This window comes from Alosa pseudoharengus, unplaced genomic scaffold (assembly GCF_046254945.1).
Source record: "Alosa pseudoharengus isolate Yale_2024_CS ecotype anadromous, Long Island Sound unplaced genomic scaffold, YU_APseudo_1.1 YU_APseudo_1.1_scf_11, whole genome shotgun sequence".
NCBI lineage: Eukaryota > Metazoa > Chordata > Actinopteri > Clupeiformes > Clupeidae > Alosa > Alosa pseudoharengus.
The window spans coordinates 17,151,818-17,173,003 of NW_027468576.1; the positions used below are offsets into that span (position 1 = coordinate 17,151,818).

A 21,186-nucleotide genomic window follows, 5' to 3' on the forward strand; every position below is an offset into this window, starting at 1 on the left:
CAGTGTCCAAAGCACAGCATGTTAGCAACATGCTTAACAAGCTCACTACAGCAGGATAACAAACTCGCTAGCGTTAGCCAGCTGCCTGCTTTTACGACACAAATAAAACTAATGTTATGTGGTACACTAATGAAATAACACTTTATCCAAGAAGCTAACAAGCAAAGTAATTCTGACCTTAAAAGGTTTTACTGTTGATGTTCACAACCAAATAGACAAGACAACTCGTTAAAGTCGACTTAATGGTTAGCTGGGTCGTTGACTATCAAGCTAGCTAAGCCAGAAAGACTAGCTATAAAAAAAAAAAACCTAGTTGGTGGCCTGAGCTAATTCAAAAATCGGCCGTTCTTACCTTATTTCAAAGTGCGCTTTGACCGTCTTGATGGATGTAACGTTAAGTGTTGGTTGCTCGAGTCCTTAAACCGCGCGATGTCGATAACATTTATTTCCCAGCTGTAATCGGGAAACGACTATGATTTTCAACATTTGTTGGCTTCTGGTGCAGCCTCCCTATTTAGACTTCGTTTTTAGAATGTTCTTTTCCTTTTTTCTTTTACAAAAAACACCTAAAACTCGACGGATGACAACGTCCCCACCTCCCTGTCCGTCAGATTGGAGCAAGTCGAGCAGACGGCATTGTCAATTGCAATCTCTGATAGGAGAACACCACTGTCAGACTCGGAGATCATTGTCCCACCCTACTATTTTCATCATTGGTGAAATATGCGTACGCCTACAACAAGTTCGTCTTTTCATTTGGTACATAATCTGACATTCATACACTCTGACGTGTAATAACGCTAAACGATTGGCTATTGTTCCCAAAGCCATTTAAAGGCGAAGTCGTGATTTGCCAATGTATCACGATATTTATAACTCAGTCCAGAGAAACAAAATGTTGAGGTTTGGTGTTTAAACGTTTAAAATGCTTCCAGACAGAAATGGCATCTTAAGTCTGAATGCACACGTGTACGAGAGAGTTAATAATGAAATATTGTCACTGTCCTTCAGGATTGCATGATCAGTCATGGATGCTGAAGAATTTGTGTAAAAACTGCATCAGAACATGGGTTTACGGAGATATACTTAGGTAATGCATGTTATAAATGGGTAATAATTGTGTATGACTATGGTACTGTTTGGATGATGCAAATGGTCGGACTTAGAGGACAAAAGCTGAGCCCTGTGACTTTTGAGTAAAAAGATGAAAGACTTTTAATCTGTAATGGTTTTGTTGCCAACATTTCCGGATTTACTTGTAGTGCTTCCGGGTTTTTATTTCAGTGTGAATTGATAGAGTGGAGGTCATTTACACAAGTGAGAAGTGATCTCAGGATTTATAGACCTTTAAATGTAATGCAACACTTACTATGTCGTTTTGAAGGCTTCACGATTGTAGACTCTATTGAAATTATGTAGATAGTCGTAAACAGCTACATTATATGCCACAAATATGTCACAGACAACGTCAGGATTTCCAGGTCCCCAGCAACACGGGGGTGCCCAGGTAACGTTAACGTTGTTGACAACATTTGAACATTTTTTTTCTCGCATTTTATAATTTATATAACAGTAAAATATTTGTTTGCGATCCTGGCGCAGTGACTAATCATCTTGACTGTCAATGTTCTAATGTGTTCTTCTGAAAATGTTATGTACGTACGTAGCTTGTTCACCCTAGATATCCAACTTCAGCTAGCTAGCTGCAAAATCCGTTTGAGTTCAAGCAAGTCTCTCCATCCAGTCTATGGCCGACTATGCAATCTTGTTTATAATCCTTCACACGTTTGTTTTGCTCTGTGCCATGACATAATGTGTATAGCCTTTTATAACCACGCCACATGTAGTAGAACGTCTTTGTGTAACTGTAAACTAACACTAAAGCTACCACTTGTAACGTTTCCTGGATACTGTTATAGGGTGCACTTGGTGCAGGATATATCCCTACTGAAGATGAAAAGAGAGTCTTCAGGGAGTGTAACCAGGAGAGCTTCTGGTACAGATGTGAGTTGTAGTCCACATGTGGTGTGATAACATGAAGATATTTGGCTTTTTAAAGATTCAGGACAATATTTTGATATTTATAAAGTATGTCTTCTCAGTTATAAAGTAGACAACGAAGAGACTGGTTTGTTGATTGTGTGAGCATGTTTCTATTTCATATACAATGTTAAAAAGTATACATGTAATATTTCTGTTTTTGTTTTTTATGTGTACCCTGTGTGTGAATGTTAGAATTACCGGTACCTCAGAACTCTTTCTGAGGTCTTGTGAAAAGAAAGCTGGGTGTGAATTATATTGATGTGCTGCTGTTTATCCCTGTAGCATTGCCATTCTCTGCCGTCGCCATTGCTGTCACTCAGGTGCTTGTGTCTAGAGGTAATATCAATTCCATTGCAGATAGCAGTATTTATCATTATACTGCTGCATGTAGCAATATTTTAGCTTGCCTTTATTTTGATCAACTTTTTCTTTCTCTTTCTGTGCCTGTGTTTAGGAGTCATTGCACCATCTCCACGATTTGGCTCTTTCCCTAAAGTGGCCAGTAAGTGTTGTGTTCAGTTCAGTTCAGTACAATTCAGTGTGGGGTTTGCTTTACTGATGGTACACATTTTGCTAAGTTTATTCTTTAACACAAACATGCAGACTGTTGTGGGCAGCAACAGGAACACCATGCTGTTGGAGGTGGAAGCAAAAGGTGCATTGTCATTGAGATCATATAGATAGGTGCTGGGTCAAGGATTCTAAAAGTATTTTGTCATGTTTTATAAGTATAAGTATATATACTCTTTTGATCCCGTGAGGGAAATTTAGTCTCTGCATTTATCCCAATCCGTGAATTAGTGAAACACGCTCAGCACACAGTGAGGTGAAACACACACTAATCCCGGCACAGTGAGCTGCCTGCAACAACAGCGGCGCTCGGGGAGCTGTGAAGGGTTAGGTGCCTTGCTCAAGGGCACTTCAGCCATGCCTACTGGTCGGGGTTTGAACCGGCAACCCTCCGGTTACAAGTCTGAAGCGCTAACCATTAGGCCACGGCTGCCCCCAACGAGTGTGTGTGCTCCTTTGGGCCTTAGAGTGGTGTGAATGACTAGCCACTCTGACTGGGGAGAGGAAGGAGTGTCTGGGTGTGTGAAGTATAATGAAAGAGCAGTTTTTATAATTATCCATGTGTTCACTTCAGGCACCTTGGCTACCATAGTGGTAACTATAACTAGCAATTTAACACCTTTAGAACACCAACCACATCAGAGGTACATATGTTGAGTTACTCCAGTCTAGATTGTTTAATGTTAATCACTCCTCTGAAATATTGCTAATGTCTATCCAAAGTAAGGTGCCTGCCTGTTTCAAAGTTAACTGATGGTCAAATCAACCGAACCTCATCAGTGAATCTGTATTTTATCTTTCAGTCCACAAAGCTTCGACTTACGTTTATAGCCTGCTATAGACCTTGGCTGGAAGTCACAATATAATCAGATGACATATATCCTGAAAGCCAGATAAAACAGTGCATATCAACTTATATCCAATGTGAATTTTCCACAGCTGTCTATGCACCTCCGATATTGTTTGCACCTCCAACTACATGGCGTGTGAGACGCCTGTAATGTAAGCTTGTGTCAAAGAATGCTGCATCATAATGGCTCAAGTCAACATATTAAGTATACCCTTTGACCGTGTTACTCTCTTGTTACCTGTGAACTTGTGGTAATGTTTGTGCACATTTTATATTACACTACAGTTGCAGGAATGTTGGCATATATGACGGGCAAGATGTCCTATATGAAGGTCTGTCAAGAGAAGTTCAAAAATCTTGAAAATTCCCCATTGGGTGCAGCTCTCCGTCAGGGGCATCTGCGCAATCTTTCCCCAGGGTGAGTGTTTCATTATTTTACCCTCCTCATAAGCATCTACATCCACTCTTACACTCACACACCTCCAGAGTGACCACACACCACACACAGTGCACCATTGTAAACATATACATAAATTGCTGTTTGCATTTAGCATTGAAATACAGCTTCAAATTGTGTGAAAAATAGTCTCATGTCATTGTGCACAGGTTGAACCAGTCAGAGATGTCGGATCCCAACCAGACAGCTCCTGATGATGCTGTGTTTGAGTCCACCCACCAGCCAGTGATTAGCCACAGCTACTCAAGTGACTACAGCAGCTCCTCCCAATCCTCATATGAGCCTGCCCCTTTTAGTTCCAGCTTCAGTGAGTCAGCCCCCTCAGGTGTGAGGGAGGATGATATACCACAAGGTTAGTTGACCAGCATAAGCTTCAAATTAATTGGCAAATTCAGTGAAAAGCTCCTCTTGGTTGTCTAATTGTCCAGTCTGTATGTGTGGTCAAAAAGGGCTGGTAAAGTCCTCGCTCTGTAAATTGGGAAACTATAAGTATTAACTAAGTGGCTAGGAATTCACCTTAAGGCTTCTACATACTCGCCACTCCCGACCGGTAGCGCGACAATTGGACGACGTAACCATTTATACTCACGCGTGGTAGTCACAACACTAGTTGCAATATTCTCCTGAATTGGCATTGGCTTCTATAGACCTCTCCAGAATAAGTCCCGCCTCCGTAACTTCCGTATCCATCCAACTTCCGGTCGTCAAATGTCTATGGGAAATAACATGGCGTTTCGAAATATCATACCTGTCAAATTCTGTAGGTGACAAAGTAGAAAAAGCTGGTGGGCCGACTGGCCTACACACTTCTGCCATCTAGTTTCCACTGGATTTTTTGATTGGGTGGACACGGCTGTTTCGGAGGCGGGACTTATTCCGGAGAGGTCTATGGCAGTAAAAACTTAACCTGACTCTCGCCAGATGAATTTCTTGCCGCCTAGCTAGCTCCACTCATCCATCTGGGATCGATCCATTGGAGTGGTGCTTCAGAAGGCTGGGCCTTATTAAAAAATCCTTGCATAAGATTGGATAAGCCACTTGTCCGTTATCTATTGACGTGCTACTTCAACCACTCACATCGAAGCCAACCCGTGGCGCTGAGAACAGTCTCACAGTCGCTTCTAAGCTACGTCGCATCTATGAAACTCCCGCCCTGCGTCCTGATTGGCTCTACCATACAATCTCGTGCTGAAATCACTCTCAATGGAACCGATCCCAGATGTGACTGGAGCTAGGCGGAACAAAATTCATCTGGCGAGAGTCAGGTTAGTAAAAACTATGACCCTCTCTGATGATACTTCAGACTTCGGTTGCTGCTATTCACAACTACCATCATTACCATTTAGTTTCCAAGGTGTGTGCAGCTAGATAGATAGATACATAGGCTACTTTATTCATCCCGAATAAAGACATCTCGGAATTTTAGCTAGCTGGCTGGTGCTGAGAGATGAGTTTGTGTAATTTCCTAAGGTGGAAAGAGATTTTTTTCAGGTCTTAGCTGATATCCTTTGGTTGAAAATAAATATCTTTGTTACCTTTTGCTGGATTATTGGCATGTCCCTGGGTCCTAGTTCTTTCATCTTTCTCTCTCTGGTAGCTTCATTAACTTGTCCAGCAAACTATTTAAAAATCACAAACTCTCGCTGGTAACCTAGCCAGGTTAATTTCCCTCTCTTCTCAAACTGACTATTCAAACATCATGTTTATTTAAGATGTGGGCTAGGCAAAAATGCCTGAATGTGGTTGATGTCTGTATAGAGGCACGCATGCTCCCTGATCTTGGCTTCAAGCTCATCCTGCTTGTCGCGCGCATCTGAAAAAAAAATCTCCTGTGCACGACCTGCCAGGATTGGCAGGATGGTACAGAATGACAGGAAGTGAGTGGGAGAGAGAGTCGGGGTGGGATCCGGAAAGGACCACCGGGCAGGAATCGAACCCAGATCACCGGCGTACGGTGCAGGTGCCCCAGCCAGTTGTGCCACGGCTGGGGCCGAAATGACGCAATTTTGACGTCACATTGTCGCGCTACCGGTCGGGAGTGGCGAGTATGTAGGACACTTTATTCATGCGGTGGCCATTGTGTAAACCAAAGCAAGGCTTCAGGGTACACTGACTACTGTATATCATTAATGCATTTTCGACATCTACTGGTAAATGCATATAACACAACAATCAATTCAATTTCAATTTAATATCACTTATAGAGCGCCAAAAGATTGCAAATGTCTCATGGTGCTTTACAGTCAGAGAAGAGAAGCAATCCTATGGTTTGTGTTAGCCTGGCCCCGCCCACCTAGATCTTCTTCCAGGGAGATTTAGTCTGTTTCCCTCAGACAAGAAAAATGTCAGGCCAATCAGCGACGAGAGGGGAAAACAAAACCGAAACTTATTGTGATAAACTGAAGCAGTAACACCTGAAAAAAAATGCAGTTGGAAAAATGCAGAAATTTATTTAAAGGTAAAGCAAAGGTAGACCCACATACATTGTTTCCTGACGATGCTGTTTATTGTCAATATGTAAAGTTTAGGTGAAGTAGGAAGCAACGTTAGGAATCTCTGATCAATGTGATTGGTAAGGCTGGACCAATGATTTCAAAGTTAGTGCCCGTTGTGATGCAAGTGTTGCAAACGTTTCCAAATCGAGAGTCACCAGACTCTATTCACTTTGTGAATGAGTTTGGATTTTTCCAGGCTAGGTTTATGTACCCTTTAGCCTCGTTTTGGTTTACAATGGCTGATGCCTGAATAAGACATACACTACCCCATCAGAACATTGCCTCAGGAGCACAGAAGGCAGAGGTGCAATTTTATTGGCTTCAGAGTTCAAAATCACTGACCAACAACCTACACTAGAATCTCATTCTGTACCTTTCAAATATCTAGAAAAAAAAAGATGCCATGGTTAGTTGAGTTTTGACTGAAAACCTCTCCCACATCCCGCACTGTCACATTCAGCTGCGTCTTACCTGGACGACGACCTGCCCAAGAAGAAGCCGGTGCTCTATGAGGACCTCCGCAACAAAAACCGCGAGAACTACGAGGTCACTCTGACGCAGAAGGCAGAGACCCTGCTCAAACCCCAAGCCGAGGTCGCCGCAGCACCAAAGAAAGAGGGTTAGTGACTCAGAGGTTACCTACCTACCTACTGACCCACTTAACAAAATGCTGAAATGTGCACTCCCTCAGCAACATAGATCACAGTGTGTTATTCCTATATGCTGTTTTAGAGCACAGAGGTTTTAGAGCACAGAGAGGGGAGAGGATTGTGTTTAATGTTTAAATGTCATACATCACAATTTTATAATGTAGTTTACAGCCTACATCATAGTTTCTATGTTGTGTAAAGACCTCAACAAGGATTATTATGATGTTTTATTGTGTATGTTATGCAAGATTAGTAGTTCAGAAGGGTTTATGAAAATGAAAATGGACCATAGTAATCTGTTGTTGAGATGTGCATTACCAATTGTAGGAGGTCCGTGAATATGCATGTTACTATGAAGCAACCTGGTAAATGATTGTCCCTGAACAGACATAGTATCCTTTTAAAGGCATTTCTCCAGTGCAGGGAAGTAATTGAAATCTTTTTTATTTATTCTCCTTTCAGGGAAAAAGAACAAGTATGGAGATACTTGGGAGGAGTGAGGTACAATTCATTCAAAACATATCTGCTGGGAAACATTAAGGGCCATAACATTGTCTGTCTTTCGTCTGCTGATGTCATAGATCAGGGGCCAGCCATATTTTGGTTGTTCAGGATGTTTCTTTGAAAAGGCCAACAGCATTTGTTGACAGCGGTGATCCTCTCCATTCTTGATGGAACATAATGCAAATAATAGACATACTTCCTTTGCTTTAATATTGTTGATCAGGCAAACAAGTGTTAGTATTTTGCAAACAATACATATGTTGCTGGTGGAAATCTTCCTAGCTATTAAATAAATAAAATGGCATCTTCAGTTATTTGTTTTTTTATCTTGATTTGCTTTTTAGTGACGGCTGCACATACCAGTGCTTCAGGCTGGAGGAGAATCCATGACATCAATGACAATGATCCAATAATTCACTTACAAGACTGATTTATTTACAGGGCTCAGTGAGATCAAGTCTGTTAATTAGAAGCTATGAGGAGCTGTAGATTGCATTGTTGTTAAAGTGACTGTAAACCTCTCACATTGTTGCATTTAAATAGGGCTTCATATTGTATCAGTGAGTGAATTTGTCCAGTAATTTTTAGGCAGCGTGTCTGATGGGAACTCATCCCTTTTCAAAAACCTTAATTTAAGTGTTATTGGACACAACTCTGAAAAATCCACTGGGTCTTTGTTTTTGTTAACACATAACCTTCAGCTCTGTCGTTTGCTGTACTTCTGTAGCCGTTTGAGTCGGTTTTGCTGCATCATATATGAAATGTCCACATGAAGCCATTAATAAACCAAATTGGTTTGAAAGATTCAGCAATGTGTCATTTATACATCTTGTGAACTACCATTGTCCAGTCATCAGATTGCAGGCAAATGAGTCCCTGGGCCCTAATTTAAATGACGGGCAAAGTCTTCAGTTAAAGCTAATTTAATAACTATGCAAAAATGTATTTGCTAATTTAATGCCATGAGCAAGAGCCTAAGCACAATTATTGGTGGGTCAGCTCAAAGCTTTCACGTGAGACATTAAAGCTTTAGTTTCTGCATGACACACTTTGCTCATTGACTGACTTGCACTTTGCCCACTGAGCCTAGTCGTCCATACAAGTCCAGATATTTTATGCCTAAAACATACAGTGAAGCTCTTCCCTAGACATCAGTACAGCGGGAGTGTTTGGCAATGGCTTCCATACACATAAAGCCTCCTCTTTTTTCACGTTTTGTTTTTCGTTTTAATTTTCTCTCTCTCTTGCAGCTGTCATAATAGCAAGATAGTTGCAAAAAGAACATAATTTTTTTTTTTCAAGAACCACAATAATGACGCTTGTGTGAAGTTTGATGGCACATTACTGAGCAATGTAAACTGTGGCTCAAAGGGCTCTTTACCACGTCTTGGGTCAAACTTGATTGATCTCAGGATGGGAAATATAAGACGCGAAAGTCATTCTGAATGCCTTTGTCTATAGCAATATTTTTGTTTACCGAAATTATATAGATTAAAGTAAGTATTTATTGGTATAGTGCATTTTCTAACACTATGGCCACTCAAAGCGCATCACACAGACATAGACAAACATAAACACTGTATATTCGGTTCATAAATGGCTGCATGAGAAACCAAAGGTTGAATCAAAGCCATATGTAGATATCTATACAACTCTGGGTTGAATAATCTTTTAGCGCCACCTTGTGGCAGGCACAGTGAATTTAAGTCCCTGAATACCAAAAATAAAACAGGTGAGTTTGTTACCTCAAAGAAAAGGGTGTCATTATCCAATTCAAGGGGTTTCCAAACAAACCTCCAATTTTGGTTTACAGGATCTTTACAACTCTAGCATCCTGGGAAAATACATATTGGATATGAAGGCATGGTAAACACTAGGCTATGGACAGGCCAACATGAACCTCACAGAGATGGAAAAGTCCAGCTACTCACTAAATCAGCCAATCCTAATTACCACAACTCGTCAGCCAGTAAAGCAGCTAATTAGTGATATTACCTGTGCTAAGTGGCAGGCACTTTACTTTTTTGAGGTTTGTCCACCTGCGCACTCAACTGTTAAGTGTTTCAGTTTCAGCTACTTTTATTGGCGCCGCTGAATGACATCTATTTCTCTATGAAAACATCTATGTGCATGGCAATTGACAGTGCAGACAGAGCACTTTAACTAGAGGAGGGGTTAAAGTACATGGGGAAATCATTACATCATCAAGACACCGTTTTAGGACTGCCCAAAAAAACAACACTGAAAATAATTTAGGGCTGAATTTTGCACACATGGCGTAAAACTCGTTTTCCACCCAGCGTGAAGTTTAATTCCTTATTTTGCACGTTTCATTTTTAAACAATGCGCCCAGGGGTGTGGCAATTAACAACTTAGGGAGTGGCTTAGCACATTGTCTAAAAATCGCTATTGTACACCTGGTCAGAAGTCTATGGAGAGTTGTTTATATGTTATTTTAAGAGCACATTGTCAACAGTCTGACAGGTGGATCACACCTCCGTAACAACATCATGATAAAAATGTGTCACACTGCTCCACCGTGTGACCTTATGATGAAGACGGAAGTATACGTCGAAACATGTCAAGGTAAAGAAAAAACATCTACCAATATATGTGTATGTGATAAAAGAAAAACCAAACTTATGGATTCTGGACTTCCTAACCAACAGACCTCAGTCTGTTAGGTTAGATAATCGCACCTCCTCAACCATCGAACACCAGTGTACCACAGGGATGTGTCCTGAGCCCTCTCCTCTACTCCCTCTTCACCTACGACTGCACACCTGTACATGGCTCTAACACCATTGTCAAGTTTAAAGATGACACTACGGTGATTGGGCTCATCAGCAATAACGATGAGACGGCCTACAGGGAGGAGGTCCAGCACCTAACATCGTGGTGCACTGATAACAACCTGGCTCTCAACACCAAGAAGACCAAAGAGCTCATTGTGGACTTCAGTCTAAACCGCTGCAACATCGAGAGCATCCTCACCAACTGTATCATAGTTTGGTATGGCAACTGCTCTGCCCACGACCGGAAAGCACTGCAGAGGGTGGTGAAAACTGCCCAACGCATCACCGGTTCCTCACTCTTCTCCATCGAGGCCATCCAGGGCAAGTGATGCTTGCGTAAGGCGCGCATCATCAAAGACTGTTCTCACCCCAACCACAGACTGTTCACTCCACTCCCCTCCGGGAGGCGTTACAGGTCTCTCCGCATCCGAAATAGCAGGTTCAGAGGAAGCTTCTTTCCTGCGGCTGTCACCCTACTGAACTCTAGCTCTGCATCCCGGTGACATCCAACCAACTAAGCCCCCATCACCCCATGCCTCGCCCCCGCCTGATGCCTCCTTGCCTGTGGAGGTGTCCACGACCATGGCAACCTTGACAGGGACAACAAGGAGGCGGACATCCCCTAGCCCCCCCCCCCCCACAACTGCACTACCCTATCCCACCCATCTATCCCATCCATCTATTTATTTACAAATGTACATACTGTAATTACACTTTTACTGTACATAGCCATATTCCACTGCTTTTCATCCTGCACATACACTTATTATTAATACTTTTGTAATGTTACTGTATCTGCACTACAATGGTACTGTTACCACACTGCACATAGTTGTACATACTGTACATATCTGTCTATATGGTTTATACTAAATATCCATATTTATTCAGTTTTTCTGTAATATATTTTGTTAATACACTGCATATATCTATATTGTTCTTACTACTACTATAATGGTACCGCTACTACATTGCACATACCTGTACATGTTGTTCATACATTGTTCATATTACAGTACATAGACATATTTATTCTGCTCTTATAAGGTAACTGCTAATACACTGCACATATTTATATTTCATTTATGCTACTCTAAACCACCTTCTGCAAAACAACTGTATACTACTGTCTACACTGCACTATATTTCTTGTCCTGTCTATGCACCACCTGCCTATACTGTGTACAGTATATCACATTGCACTTTTCTGCACTTCTGGTTAGACGCAAACTGCATTTCGTTGTCTCTGTACTTGGTCTCTGCACAATGACAATAAAGCTAAATCTAATCTAATTTAATCTAAAATCTGCTTTGCCTCTTTATGGATCATGCTATGAATAGCAGCAGCAATGTCTGTATAAGTTGAGACATTGTTATTGACCTTCTGGACCAGAGACATTCCATCAATGATGGTTGCTGTATTATATTCATCTGGAAGATTATCTGATAGTGATTCAAGTTTCTGCAAATGCTTTGCAAGTGCTGCTTTAGAGGTTTTCCTTGGGGTCCCCTTAGGTGTCGCCAAGGTCCAAGAGGGTGACAAAAGACTTTAACCAGTCTTTAACATGATGGTCTTGCCATGTGCCTGTTTTTTCTTTTTTGACTCATGCTCGTAAATGTCTTTAATTTTTGCTTTGTCAATGTATCATGGAATTTGTGCTTAGGTGTATCTGACTCCAGCCTCTATGTCATGATCTTTGCCTGTAGTATGAGCCTGAATCAGATCATCCCTAACCTCTTGTGTTGCTTTGCCACTCATGAACATGAACTCATGTTCCTCTGAAAATGGATTGATCCAATTTCAGTTTCTGTCTCATCTTATCAGAACTGTGTAGAATTTTTAAAACTGTTGTAAATGTATGTACTTGTAGATCAAGTCTTGGAAAATAGTTATTATTTCTTTTCAATGGAAATTTTTTCAATGGAAATTATTTTAACATCAGATGAAAGACAATTTTAAGTATGATAATAATAATAATAATAATAATAATAATAATAATAATAATAATAATAATAATAATAATAATTCTACATAATGATAACAATGTGTAAAGTATGAATATTTTCACCAACCAGTTCATCTACATCTCATTCCCACATTCTTACTAGTCAAAAGTACAACTGAAATGTATAATGTAGATCATTTTAGCACCTGTGATGCAATTACCATTATTTTCCCAACTATTAGCTGCAGCTTATACATTGATTTTGCAAAATTTCTTCAGCTATGAGGTTAATACACGGGAGCAGTTAATATGGTATATGGTTTTGTTTCTTTTAACTTGCATAAAACACTGTCCTGTGGCTTATACACAATATGGCTAATACACAGGAAATTACTGTATGTATTTCATGTGCCCTGGACATTATAAAATTGTAATATTTATGTTAAGCTGGGTACATGTGGTGATGTGAACAATTTTCATATGGTATTCCTTGAATGTAAAGGTAATATGTGATTGGTAATCATGATGTTTTGATCTCTTGGAATACCTCTTATGGGTAGTTTCAATAAAATACTAATTTACTGAATTTTGGGGTGTTTCCGAATAGTACATTTACAAATAGTAAATAGCATAGCAATGCAGACCTATGTAATCATTTGTATTTCAAGTCTCTGCTGGGAGGTAGGAAGGTATAAATACATTGATTAATGATGTATGGGCATTTCAATTAGTGCTGCAACACGTTGTGTCTCTGAAAACGTAGATTTGCTCATTATTACACATAAATCTTGAATTTTATCAACCAAAATGAAGGGCAAAATCACATAATGATTCAAAATATGTATGCCAATATCAAACACCACATATGCATCAGTAATAATGAGGTTTGGATTATTTTCTGGGCTCTTATGAGTGGTTTAACAAAAAAAAAGCCAATAGGCGGAATTTCCTTTTTTCAAATCAGAGGTCAACTTTGAAGGCCTGTACAGCCACAAAGCTACAAGATCCAACTTGCTATCATACCATTTTATACTCCAGAGATATGTAGCTTTCAGAAAAATATAGTGAGAATTTGCCCCCCCAAGTGGTAGTGACACGCCCCTTTTTGGGCCTGTGGCTCATGGACTATTATGGAGCACAGCTGAAGACGCACTGTCACGAGATATTGCAACTCCTCTGCAGGATAATCATTTGAGCAATATTAGGGTAAGTGTTGCTTTTTCCGGTTTGGAATGTGTTGCTTTTTCATGTTTTCGATGGTAACCCATTGTCAGTCAATAGTGAAAGTAACTGTATATAACTGTCTTGTCGTTGACTGACACCATGGTGAAGTTAGTTTCACTTTGCCAATGAGTTCAAATAATAGAGGAGTGCAAATGCGTGAAGGCTATGCTAGGTTTTAGTAAAGCATGGTTTGACTATTCCATATGGTCAGTCTCCTTCAAATGCGCTGTTGAATGTCAAAATACCGATGCATTTATTTGACATCGCGCTTTGCGCCGTTAAAGGGAATAACAGATGTCATTCTCATTGGTTTAAATTATGTTATACGCCCCAAACACACCCATGACTGATTAAAAAACCTAGGAACACCTTGTTGCGCCATGCGCTCGACGTTTGATAACGAAAACCCTCCCAATGTGGACTGGACATCCTACTAAATTTGAATAAGCGTTTGACGAGTGACGATGCGCTTTTGACTGTCATGATAGGGCCTTGAATGGCCACAAATTGAACTCCACAATTGGTTAACTCCACAATTCAGAGCCAACAACCACAATTTAGTCTTTTAACACATTTTGCTTCAAATGGACTTGAATAAAACTCTGCCATAATTTTAGCAACTAGACAACTTTATTATTAAATCAAAGTAATATAGAAAAGACTGATTTACATTCCATAAAGCAAGAGGCACGGAAGACGTGGAAAAAAGTGCCCTGTGGAAAAAAAGACATAAGAGGTCTGTTAAGCATTGATCTATTGTGTGTGTGTGTGTGTGTGTGTGTGTGTGTATTTAATACTTACTAGCTCTGTGTTGGCTGGGCTTGTGCTGTTGCTGTTGGTTGTGCTTCTTGCCTTTTGCATTCTTCACACATGTGGTGGCAGTGTCTGCAGAGAGTCCATGGGTCACACAGGTGTACGTGACAGTGGCAGAGGCGTGCAAAACACTCCCTATAGCTTACCCAAACAGCCTCACCTTAAAATAAGCCTTCCATTCACCATGCTCAAAACTAAAAGACCTGTCTCCAAAAACTGGTTCAACAGAAAGAATGACTAATTCATATTGGCCAAGAGTGGGCCTACATTATTGTGTCCGTACATTGATCTCAACCAAGAGAGAAAAATGAAGCATCAGTCTCTTTGTCGTCCAATTCTTAGAAAAACATTACTTGAGGGAGATCTTTGACATGATGCGTGTATCTACATAAGACATACAGTACCTGTGGCCTGGCGCAAAGTCTGGTCTCCGTGACCAAGGTCCAAAGCCTGGCCCAAACCCAGGGGGACCAGTGTAGGAACCAAGTCTCTCAAACTTCTTTCGGCACATTCTGGCATAGGAGGCCTTACCCACAGCGAAACCAAGGACACCTGCCACTGAAACAGAAATGCAAAACATATGAATTATTATTGTTATTATTATTAGTTAATGTATTTTATCTCCCAGCTATGATATGAAATTGTGTAGATTATGACTTGACTATGATTATGACAGCATCAAGCACTTTCTGCATGTCATATACGGTCTGATAGAGTGAGGATCAACATCAGCGTAATTTACATATCAGTGTGATAAAAAAGGTAGCAAGAACTCTGGCCAAAGTCCAGCTTTAACAAGTCTGGAATATCTTATCAGAAAAGAAATACAATATAATGCTGGACAAACCTAATCGAACATATTTAATAACAAGACTAATTGCCTAATTTAATAAGTAACATAGACAGGATATGCCTACTCAAAATAAGATATTTCAAAGTCATGCCCACTTTTTAACTACATTTTTAGGTTTTCCCCTTTATACAGTTACGACAGTAACGAGTGGAATCGGGAAATTACCGCGGGTTGGATTTGACGTCGGTGGGCGCTTGGACCCCAATGTGGTATGGACACTGGAGCTGTGTGCGCCCCAGTGCCCCCGACTCATGTACACTTTATACACTTACATGCTAGCTTGGGGAATGGTCCGAATCGTTTTGATGCCTTCCAAATCCCTGTAGACAAAGCATAAATGATGTTAGTCAAGATCATGCTTGCGTGTGTAGCAGTGACCCTACTCAATCTTGAACCTGTGTCTCCAGGGTACTAAACCTGCAGCTTGACCGCAACGCCAAAGAGCCAGGCTTGTGGTATGGCAGTCAGAGTGTGTACTCAACTGTAGTGATGGTACTCCGTCACACTGCCCACCCCTTAGGGAAGCGTGCCCATGCGCTTCATGCACACTGGCGTCCCTCACACAACCACCAGCCGTATACTTCTCCCATCCCAGGGTGCCCCACACACGTGCTTCACCTGTCTCTGGGATCCCTCACACCGGGGTCAACCTATCCTGGGATCCCTCACACCGGGGTCAACCTATCCTGGGGTCCCTCATACAGCTTACACATTGGGCACGCTTCCGATGACCTCACAGCATACCATCCCACTTCTGACACCATATGTAGCAAAGGGAGAGAGCAGTGACCCGGTCTTGAACCTGTGTCTCCGGGGTACTAAACCTGCAGCTTGACTGGCACAGCAAAGAGCCAGGCTCATTGGCAATCAGAGCGCATACTCAACTGTAGTGACAGTACTCCGTCACATAGTGTAATGTTTATGTAACATTAGGTTCAATAGGCAAACTCATACCTCTATTCAGACATAACATTAGCTTTGGCTATGTGTTCAGATGAAGTTGTTTTGAATAATCTGTGGCTTAGTTACCTTGGTAGATGAGGGCCCCTGTCACAGCCATGCTAGTCACTGAGAGAGGGAGGGCTATAGAAAGAACAAATAAACAAACAGGAGTCAGTTCAAAAATGCACTTGCTTACATTGCACCTCTAGATACTGTATGTTGCCTTTAATCACTGACACTGACATAAATTCCATCATTTGCTAATAATCACCAATGTTGAAGCTAGAGCAAAAGACATAAAAATGGCTCAGTGGGTTGGGTGAAATCGTAGTAGAGAACGTCTGATTTCATTATTTACTCAACATGTCTTTGGGGGGTGCCTGTTGTATGTCACAACTACCAGACAGACAGTCAAGTGAGATTGCTTTTGAAGATTGCTGAAGAAGCCACCACAAGAGGGACCAATTATACACCTTTCACTCAAACACGTGGCATACGCAATATAACTATGAACGTGACTGCATTTTCAGTAGGCCAAATCATTGTTTTATCAGAGCAGATGTTTGATTATGTTGAAAAGAATTACCATGTCAACTTTAACAAATTCTTATTTGAACATCTCTGTGCACAGGTGGACACACTCACACACTCCCGCTCACATACACACACACTTTTACATGTTTCGTCTATCTCCCTGCACGTGGGTGTGCACGTGAGGTCGGGCCTCTCCAGACAGCAACCATTAGTGGGGTGAAATCATGGGGCCCCTTGTTTGCATGTGAAACCTGACTCCACACACGCACAAACATGCTTGCTAATGGGAGGGGGCAATGATCGATGAATCCATTGACATAATGTCATTAAGAGCCTTCCTGGAAAGTTACTACAATAGCACACACTGCCACACACAATGCACTATTCATCAATAGCACCCACACATGGACACAGTCAATCATTCATACTGTTGTTACACACAGGTAGACTGTGACTACGACTGTGCCTCAGCAGAAATCAAAAGGCTATATGTAACAAGCAGCGAAACCAAGAATGTGTGGTTGTGAATGTGACAGACGCCACGCGCCCCAATGTACCTCTATACCAGAAGCTCTCTGACTGACACTCCCTCCATATCTGCCTCACATCGTCTCTGTGAATGTGTCCCCCATGCCGCACTGCAAACAGACACATTATTCAGAGTTGAGTCAAGACGTCGAGGGTTGTCACAGTAAGATTATGTAACACCTGAAACCTGATCCATCACAACAAAATCATCATAGATGACTTGGTGAGACTGATGAACCATGTGATTTGATGGAACATAATGATGTTCATTGATGAACACGATGAACCATAATCAAACTAGGACGATACTACAAACATCTTCAGACAAAAGCTGATCACACAGATCCATGGAGAGGAGAACAGTGCTCACCTTGCGGTCCCTTGCTGGTGCAGCTGTTTGAGCTGCGCCAGAGCCTTCAGGCGTCTCAGTAGTCATGATCCTGCTGGTGGTGGAAAAGTTCAGACAACTTGAAAGGTTTGGATTCTCCCCTCTCGCTCTCTCTCCACGGTTCCTCTCTTGAGCTCCTCTCGAGTGGCTTCCTTGCCCTCTCTTAGCGTGCCTCCCCACCCACTCGTTTGTCTAAACATCAGCAGGCTCCACCCCACCAAGGTCAAGCGTGGGACTGAAGAACACTTGTAACACTGTGGAGCCTCGCTTCAAAGCTGATTGAAGGTTCAATATCAGACATCTTGGTTGGGGTCAGACCTGATTCATTGACCTTTTAAGACAATTAAGAAAATGTGAAAAAAAGTGAAAAGTGAAATGACCCTTGCTCTATTTTATCACACATTTGTTATAATTGACTGGTTTAATTTTCGATTATGTTTTACAATTTGTATTCTCTATAATCAATTACTGATGGCCTGTGTGTATATTTAACAATATTTATCATAGTTATGAGATAATTAGAAATTACTATTATTTATTTACTATATATTAATAAACATTTGGTAAAGTATAGGTCCCTCCAACAAGTCAAGTCAAGTTTATCTATATAGCGCATTTCATACACAGGGGTCATTCAATGTGCTTTACATAAACAAAAGCAAAGAGTTATAGTAAGTAAAAGCATAAACATAAAACATAATAAAAAGTATAAAACATGGTTTTATCTGACCTCAAAATTCTCAGCATTATCAGCTCTGTGACTCTTCTTTGGGTTTTTAAGTGAAGAAACATATTGCAACACACACATGAAGTGTGCCGTTACTATAATAGCCATATAGTCATATTGTACCACATATGGGCACATGACTAAGCATTACTGAAACTCATCAACAGTCTTAGGATAGTTAAGTCAAATCAAGTTTATTTATATAGCACATTTCATTCACAGCCGTCATTCAATGTGCTTCACATAAACAAAAGCCAACAGGAAAAGCTAATGAAAGCATAGAAGGGCAATAGTCATAGAATAGTTTTGAGTAAAGAATAAAAAAGAAATCACAGTAATAGTACATAAGAGCTTAAAAGGCCAATAGTTTAAAAGTGTTTAAAAAGTAATAATTAAAAGAACAACATAGAATGATTACTCAGTGATAGTGATAGTCAAGCACCCAGTGAACAGCAGTACTCTATGTTGATTCTTGAAGTAGAATATGATAGGCTAATGTCTGAATGAAAATGGTAATTTAATTAATTGTAATTCAGCTTTACCCATTTAAACTTCGGTTTTAACATTTACCAGTTTAAAATACGCAAAACTGTTTTTCAACATGCCCTGAAAATCCACACAACTACTTGAAGTCACATTGTCACACGATAAACAACCTCAACAACACCTCTCATGCAATCATTGCTGGTGAAAGTTGGAAGTTTTTTATCAGGACACGCCTGAGAAAAAAAATTCACTCAGAAAATTCTGAGTGCCATACCTTGGATCGACTTCACCTTTCATACTTTGTCATTCAATGTACCTTTGTTCTTTAAAACGATTAATAGCTCTGTTCAGGATCAGCAAACATTCGGTAACTTAAAAAGATACCACGACCGAAATGACAATAAAGTATTATGACTTTACAGTTTCTGAACACAGCCCAGCTGACAATCTGTTTCATCAGCTCAGAGTGGGAAATCCCCCTGCTTCTGCAGGGAGGTCCTATAGGATGAATCCACAGAAGCCAAAGTTTCTATATGACTAGGTTGCATAGTACATCAATCTGACAAAACAGGAATGGGAGAAAGAGACTTTGAGTGTAGACTGGCATTCTGTTTTTAATCATAATATTGCATTAAAATATATATAAAAAATATATATACTGCATTGAAGACAGCTTAAAGCTTAGAGATACACATACTTTAAAACATTTGTTTACAAGTAGGATATGTTTCCTGTACTTCTGAAAATGTTTGGTATCAGTTTAAGTTTCTTTTCAATGCTGGGTACGCCCCTTAGAAATCGGAAGTGAACGAAGGGTCCATGGACCAATTCTCTTTCGATAGCCGATATGGTGTCAGCCAGGATAGTCAGGATGTACTTTGTATAATTCACACTTCAATTTAAACACACTCCTGCACATAATACACAATGGCTTTATCTGTTGCTTTGGACTTGAGTTGACATGCCCCACATCCATATGAAATGTAATCATTATGATGCATTCGGACACTACAGTTCCAATAACTACTAACTGGAGAGGCTACCCCTAAAACTACACAGTTATTACTCTGTAGTTCATTCACACACAGTAAGAAATCTGAGATGACTTAACACATATTAGTAGAGCAATTATCGCATGAACATGAGCATCAAACAAAAAAGAATCAGCACTGTCAATAACATTTCTTCTCATCTGTCCAGAAGGCATTTGTTGCGTGACAGTAGTCAGTCCCTGCAGCCTTCTCATCAAACTCCCTCTCTTTCTCATGCAGTTTCTATGCAAAAGGTGCAGTCAGGGATTGCACAGAAAGTTGCGTTTGTTTGTGTTAATGTTTATATTTTAATTATAGCAGACGCTTTTGTGCAAAAAAACGTTCATTATATTTTAACCAAGGACCAAATGAAACACGCCAGAGAGGTAGCTCACCCCTACTTTCAGTATTCCCAGAGATATTTCTCGCAGGGTTTCGTTTTTTTGGGGGGACAGGCTGGCTCCACTTTGTTTGTTTCTAGTTTTCGGAGCCTGGGCTGCCTACAGAGACCATTTCTTTACTCTGAAGCTCTTTTTTACTCTGTGTACTCTGAAGCTGAATTCCTTTTACAGAGATTTTAAATATGGAGCTTCTGTCGCCTTTGCTTGCACATCAGTCATGGTTCCTATGCACATAGAAAAAACCCAACCCCTAAGTAAGAGCTCAAATAGTTATACTGGGTCAGAGGAACTCTTTATTCCCCAGTTCCATGCTGTCCGAATGCTTTAGGAATATGTTCGAGGAACTGCAAAAAAGTTCATACAGTGCGAAAGGGCCTTTAGAGGGGAGCACGAGAAGAGGCCTTGATTATAAGACCATACCAGCAATACGTCCAGGAAGCCAGGTTGCTGTGGACATGAATAATATATCTGCCCCTTAACCCGACGGAAACTCCCAGAGCACAGCCACAGGACAGCACAGCCACATGGTCAGGTTCTGTTGTCCTGATGACGACGGCTCCTGTAGAACCCTCAATCAAGGGTCTGGGTCTGTACCTGTCTTCATGTCTATGGCCATGCCCCTGGCTGTTCTATGCTGTTGAGACTGTGAATGTCACCCTTACCTGTACTGGTAGCTTCTTCAACACTCCATGCGGTGTGAAACTAAGTGGAGTGACTCAAACAGGTAGTTGCTGTAAATGAAGCTGTTTGATTGTCTATATACATTTACCTGTGTGTGTGTGTGTGTGTGGTGTGTGTGTGCGCGCGCTTACGCGCATGAGAGAGAGAGAGACCTACCTCTCATACAGTAGGTACGGCTGGAATTTAGTACAATAGTGCCCTCTGGTGTCTTTGGCAAACACATTCCAGATTATCTACAGACCTCAAATTACCATCTTGTTTTAATCTT

General features: G+C 40.8%; 3 protein-coding genes across 5 annotated transcripts in view; 1 reads left to right on the forward strand and 2 right to left on the reverse strand.

The window, feature by feature from the left end:
• The window catches only part of fryl (furry homolog, like), a 109,073-nt gene extending 108,454 nt beyond the window's left edge, over nucleotides 1-619 (reverse strand). Inside the window, exon 1 of the mRNA XM_076278175.1 lies at nucleotides 353-619. The gene's annotated coding sequence lies outside the window, so the exon portion shown is untranslated. The remainder of the gene's footprint in view (nucleotides 1-352) is intronic.
• Nucleotides 620-1,278: 659 nt separating this feature from the next.
• Nucleotides 1,279-8,377, forward strand: ociad1 (OCIA domain containing 1). 2 transcript variants are annotated; one of them, XM_076278184.1, is made up of 9 exons: nucleotides 1,279-1,507; nucleotides 1,920-2,004; nucleotides 2,326-2,379; nucleotides 2,498-2,545; nucleotides 3,749-3,881; nucleotides 4,070-4,272; nucleotides 6,876-7,034; nucleotides 7,528-7,566; nucleotides 7,914-8,377. In XM_076278184.1, the coding sequence occupies exons 1-8, from the start codon at nucleotides 1,454-1,456 to the stop codon at nucleotides 7,563-7,565; spliced, it is 774 nt and encodes a 257-aa protein (XP_076134299.1). In that variant the 5' UTR covers nucleotides 1,279-1,453; the 3' UTR covers nucleotide 7,566; nucleotides 7,914-8,377. The 2 variants fall into 2 exon arrangements, with proteins under 2 accessions (XP_076134299.1, XP_076134298.1); XM_076278183.1 differs by having other exon boundaries at nucleotides 7,528-8,377.
• A 5,765-nt stretch (nucleotides 8,378-14,142) lies between these two features.
• On the reverse strand, nucleotides 14,143-17,765 carry ociad2 (OCIA domain containing 2). 2 transcript variants are annotated; one of them, XM_076278185.1, is made up of 7 exons: nucleotides 17,575-17,765; nucleotides 17,234-17,314; nucleotides 16,230-16,283; nucleotides 15,473-15,520; nucleotides 14,752-14,905; nucleotides 14,336-14,419; nucleotides 14,143-14,247 (listed from the first exon to the last, which is right to left on the reverse strand). In XM_076278185.1, coding segments are annotated over exons 3-7 (318 nt in total). In that variant the 5' UTR covers nucleotides 16,261-16,283; nucleotides 17,234-17,314; nucleotides 17,575-17,765; the 3' UTR covers nucleotides 14,143-14,246. The 2 variants fall into 2 exon arrangements, with proteins under 2 accessions (XP_076134300.1, XP_076134301.1); XM_076278186.1 differs by lacking the exon at nucleotides 17,234-17,314.
• Between the last annotated feature and the right edge of the window lie 3,421 nt (nucleotides 17,766-21,186).

What these genes read in the sequence shown, in the direction of transcription:
- ociad1 (XM_076278183.1), top strand. Translation starts at nt 1,454, where the DNA reads ATGTCACAGACAACGTCAGGATTTCCAGGTCCCCAGCAACACGGGGGT. An exon ending in GGAGAGCTTCTGGTACAGAT is followed by an intron (nt 2,005 to 2,325) that starts GTGAGTTGTAGT and finishes TTATCCCTGTAG; the next exon opens with CATTGCCATTCTCTGCCGTC. An exon ending in CTCTTTCCCTAAAGTGGCCA is followed by an intron (nt 2,546 to 3,748) that starts GTAAGTGTTGTG and finishes ATTACACTACAG; the next exon opens with TTGCAGGAATGTTGGCATAT.
- ociad2 (XM_076278186.1), bottom strand. Translation starts at nt 16,260, where the DNA reads ATGGCTGTGACAGGGGCCCTCATCTACCAAG. An exon ending in ACCATTCCCCAAGCTAGCAT is followed by an intron (nt 14,906 to 15,472) that starts GTAAGTGTATAA and finishes TTTCTGTTTCAG; the next exon opens with TGGCAGGTGTCCTTGGTTTC. An exon ending in GACTTTGCGCCAGGCCACAG is followed by an intron (nt 14,420 to 14,751) that starts GTACTGTATGTC and finishes GACTCTCTGCAG; the next exon opens with ACACTGCCACCACATGTGTG.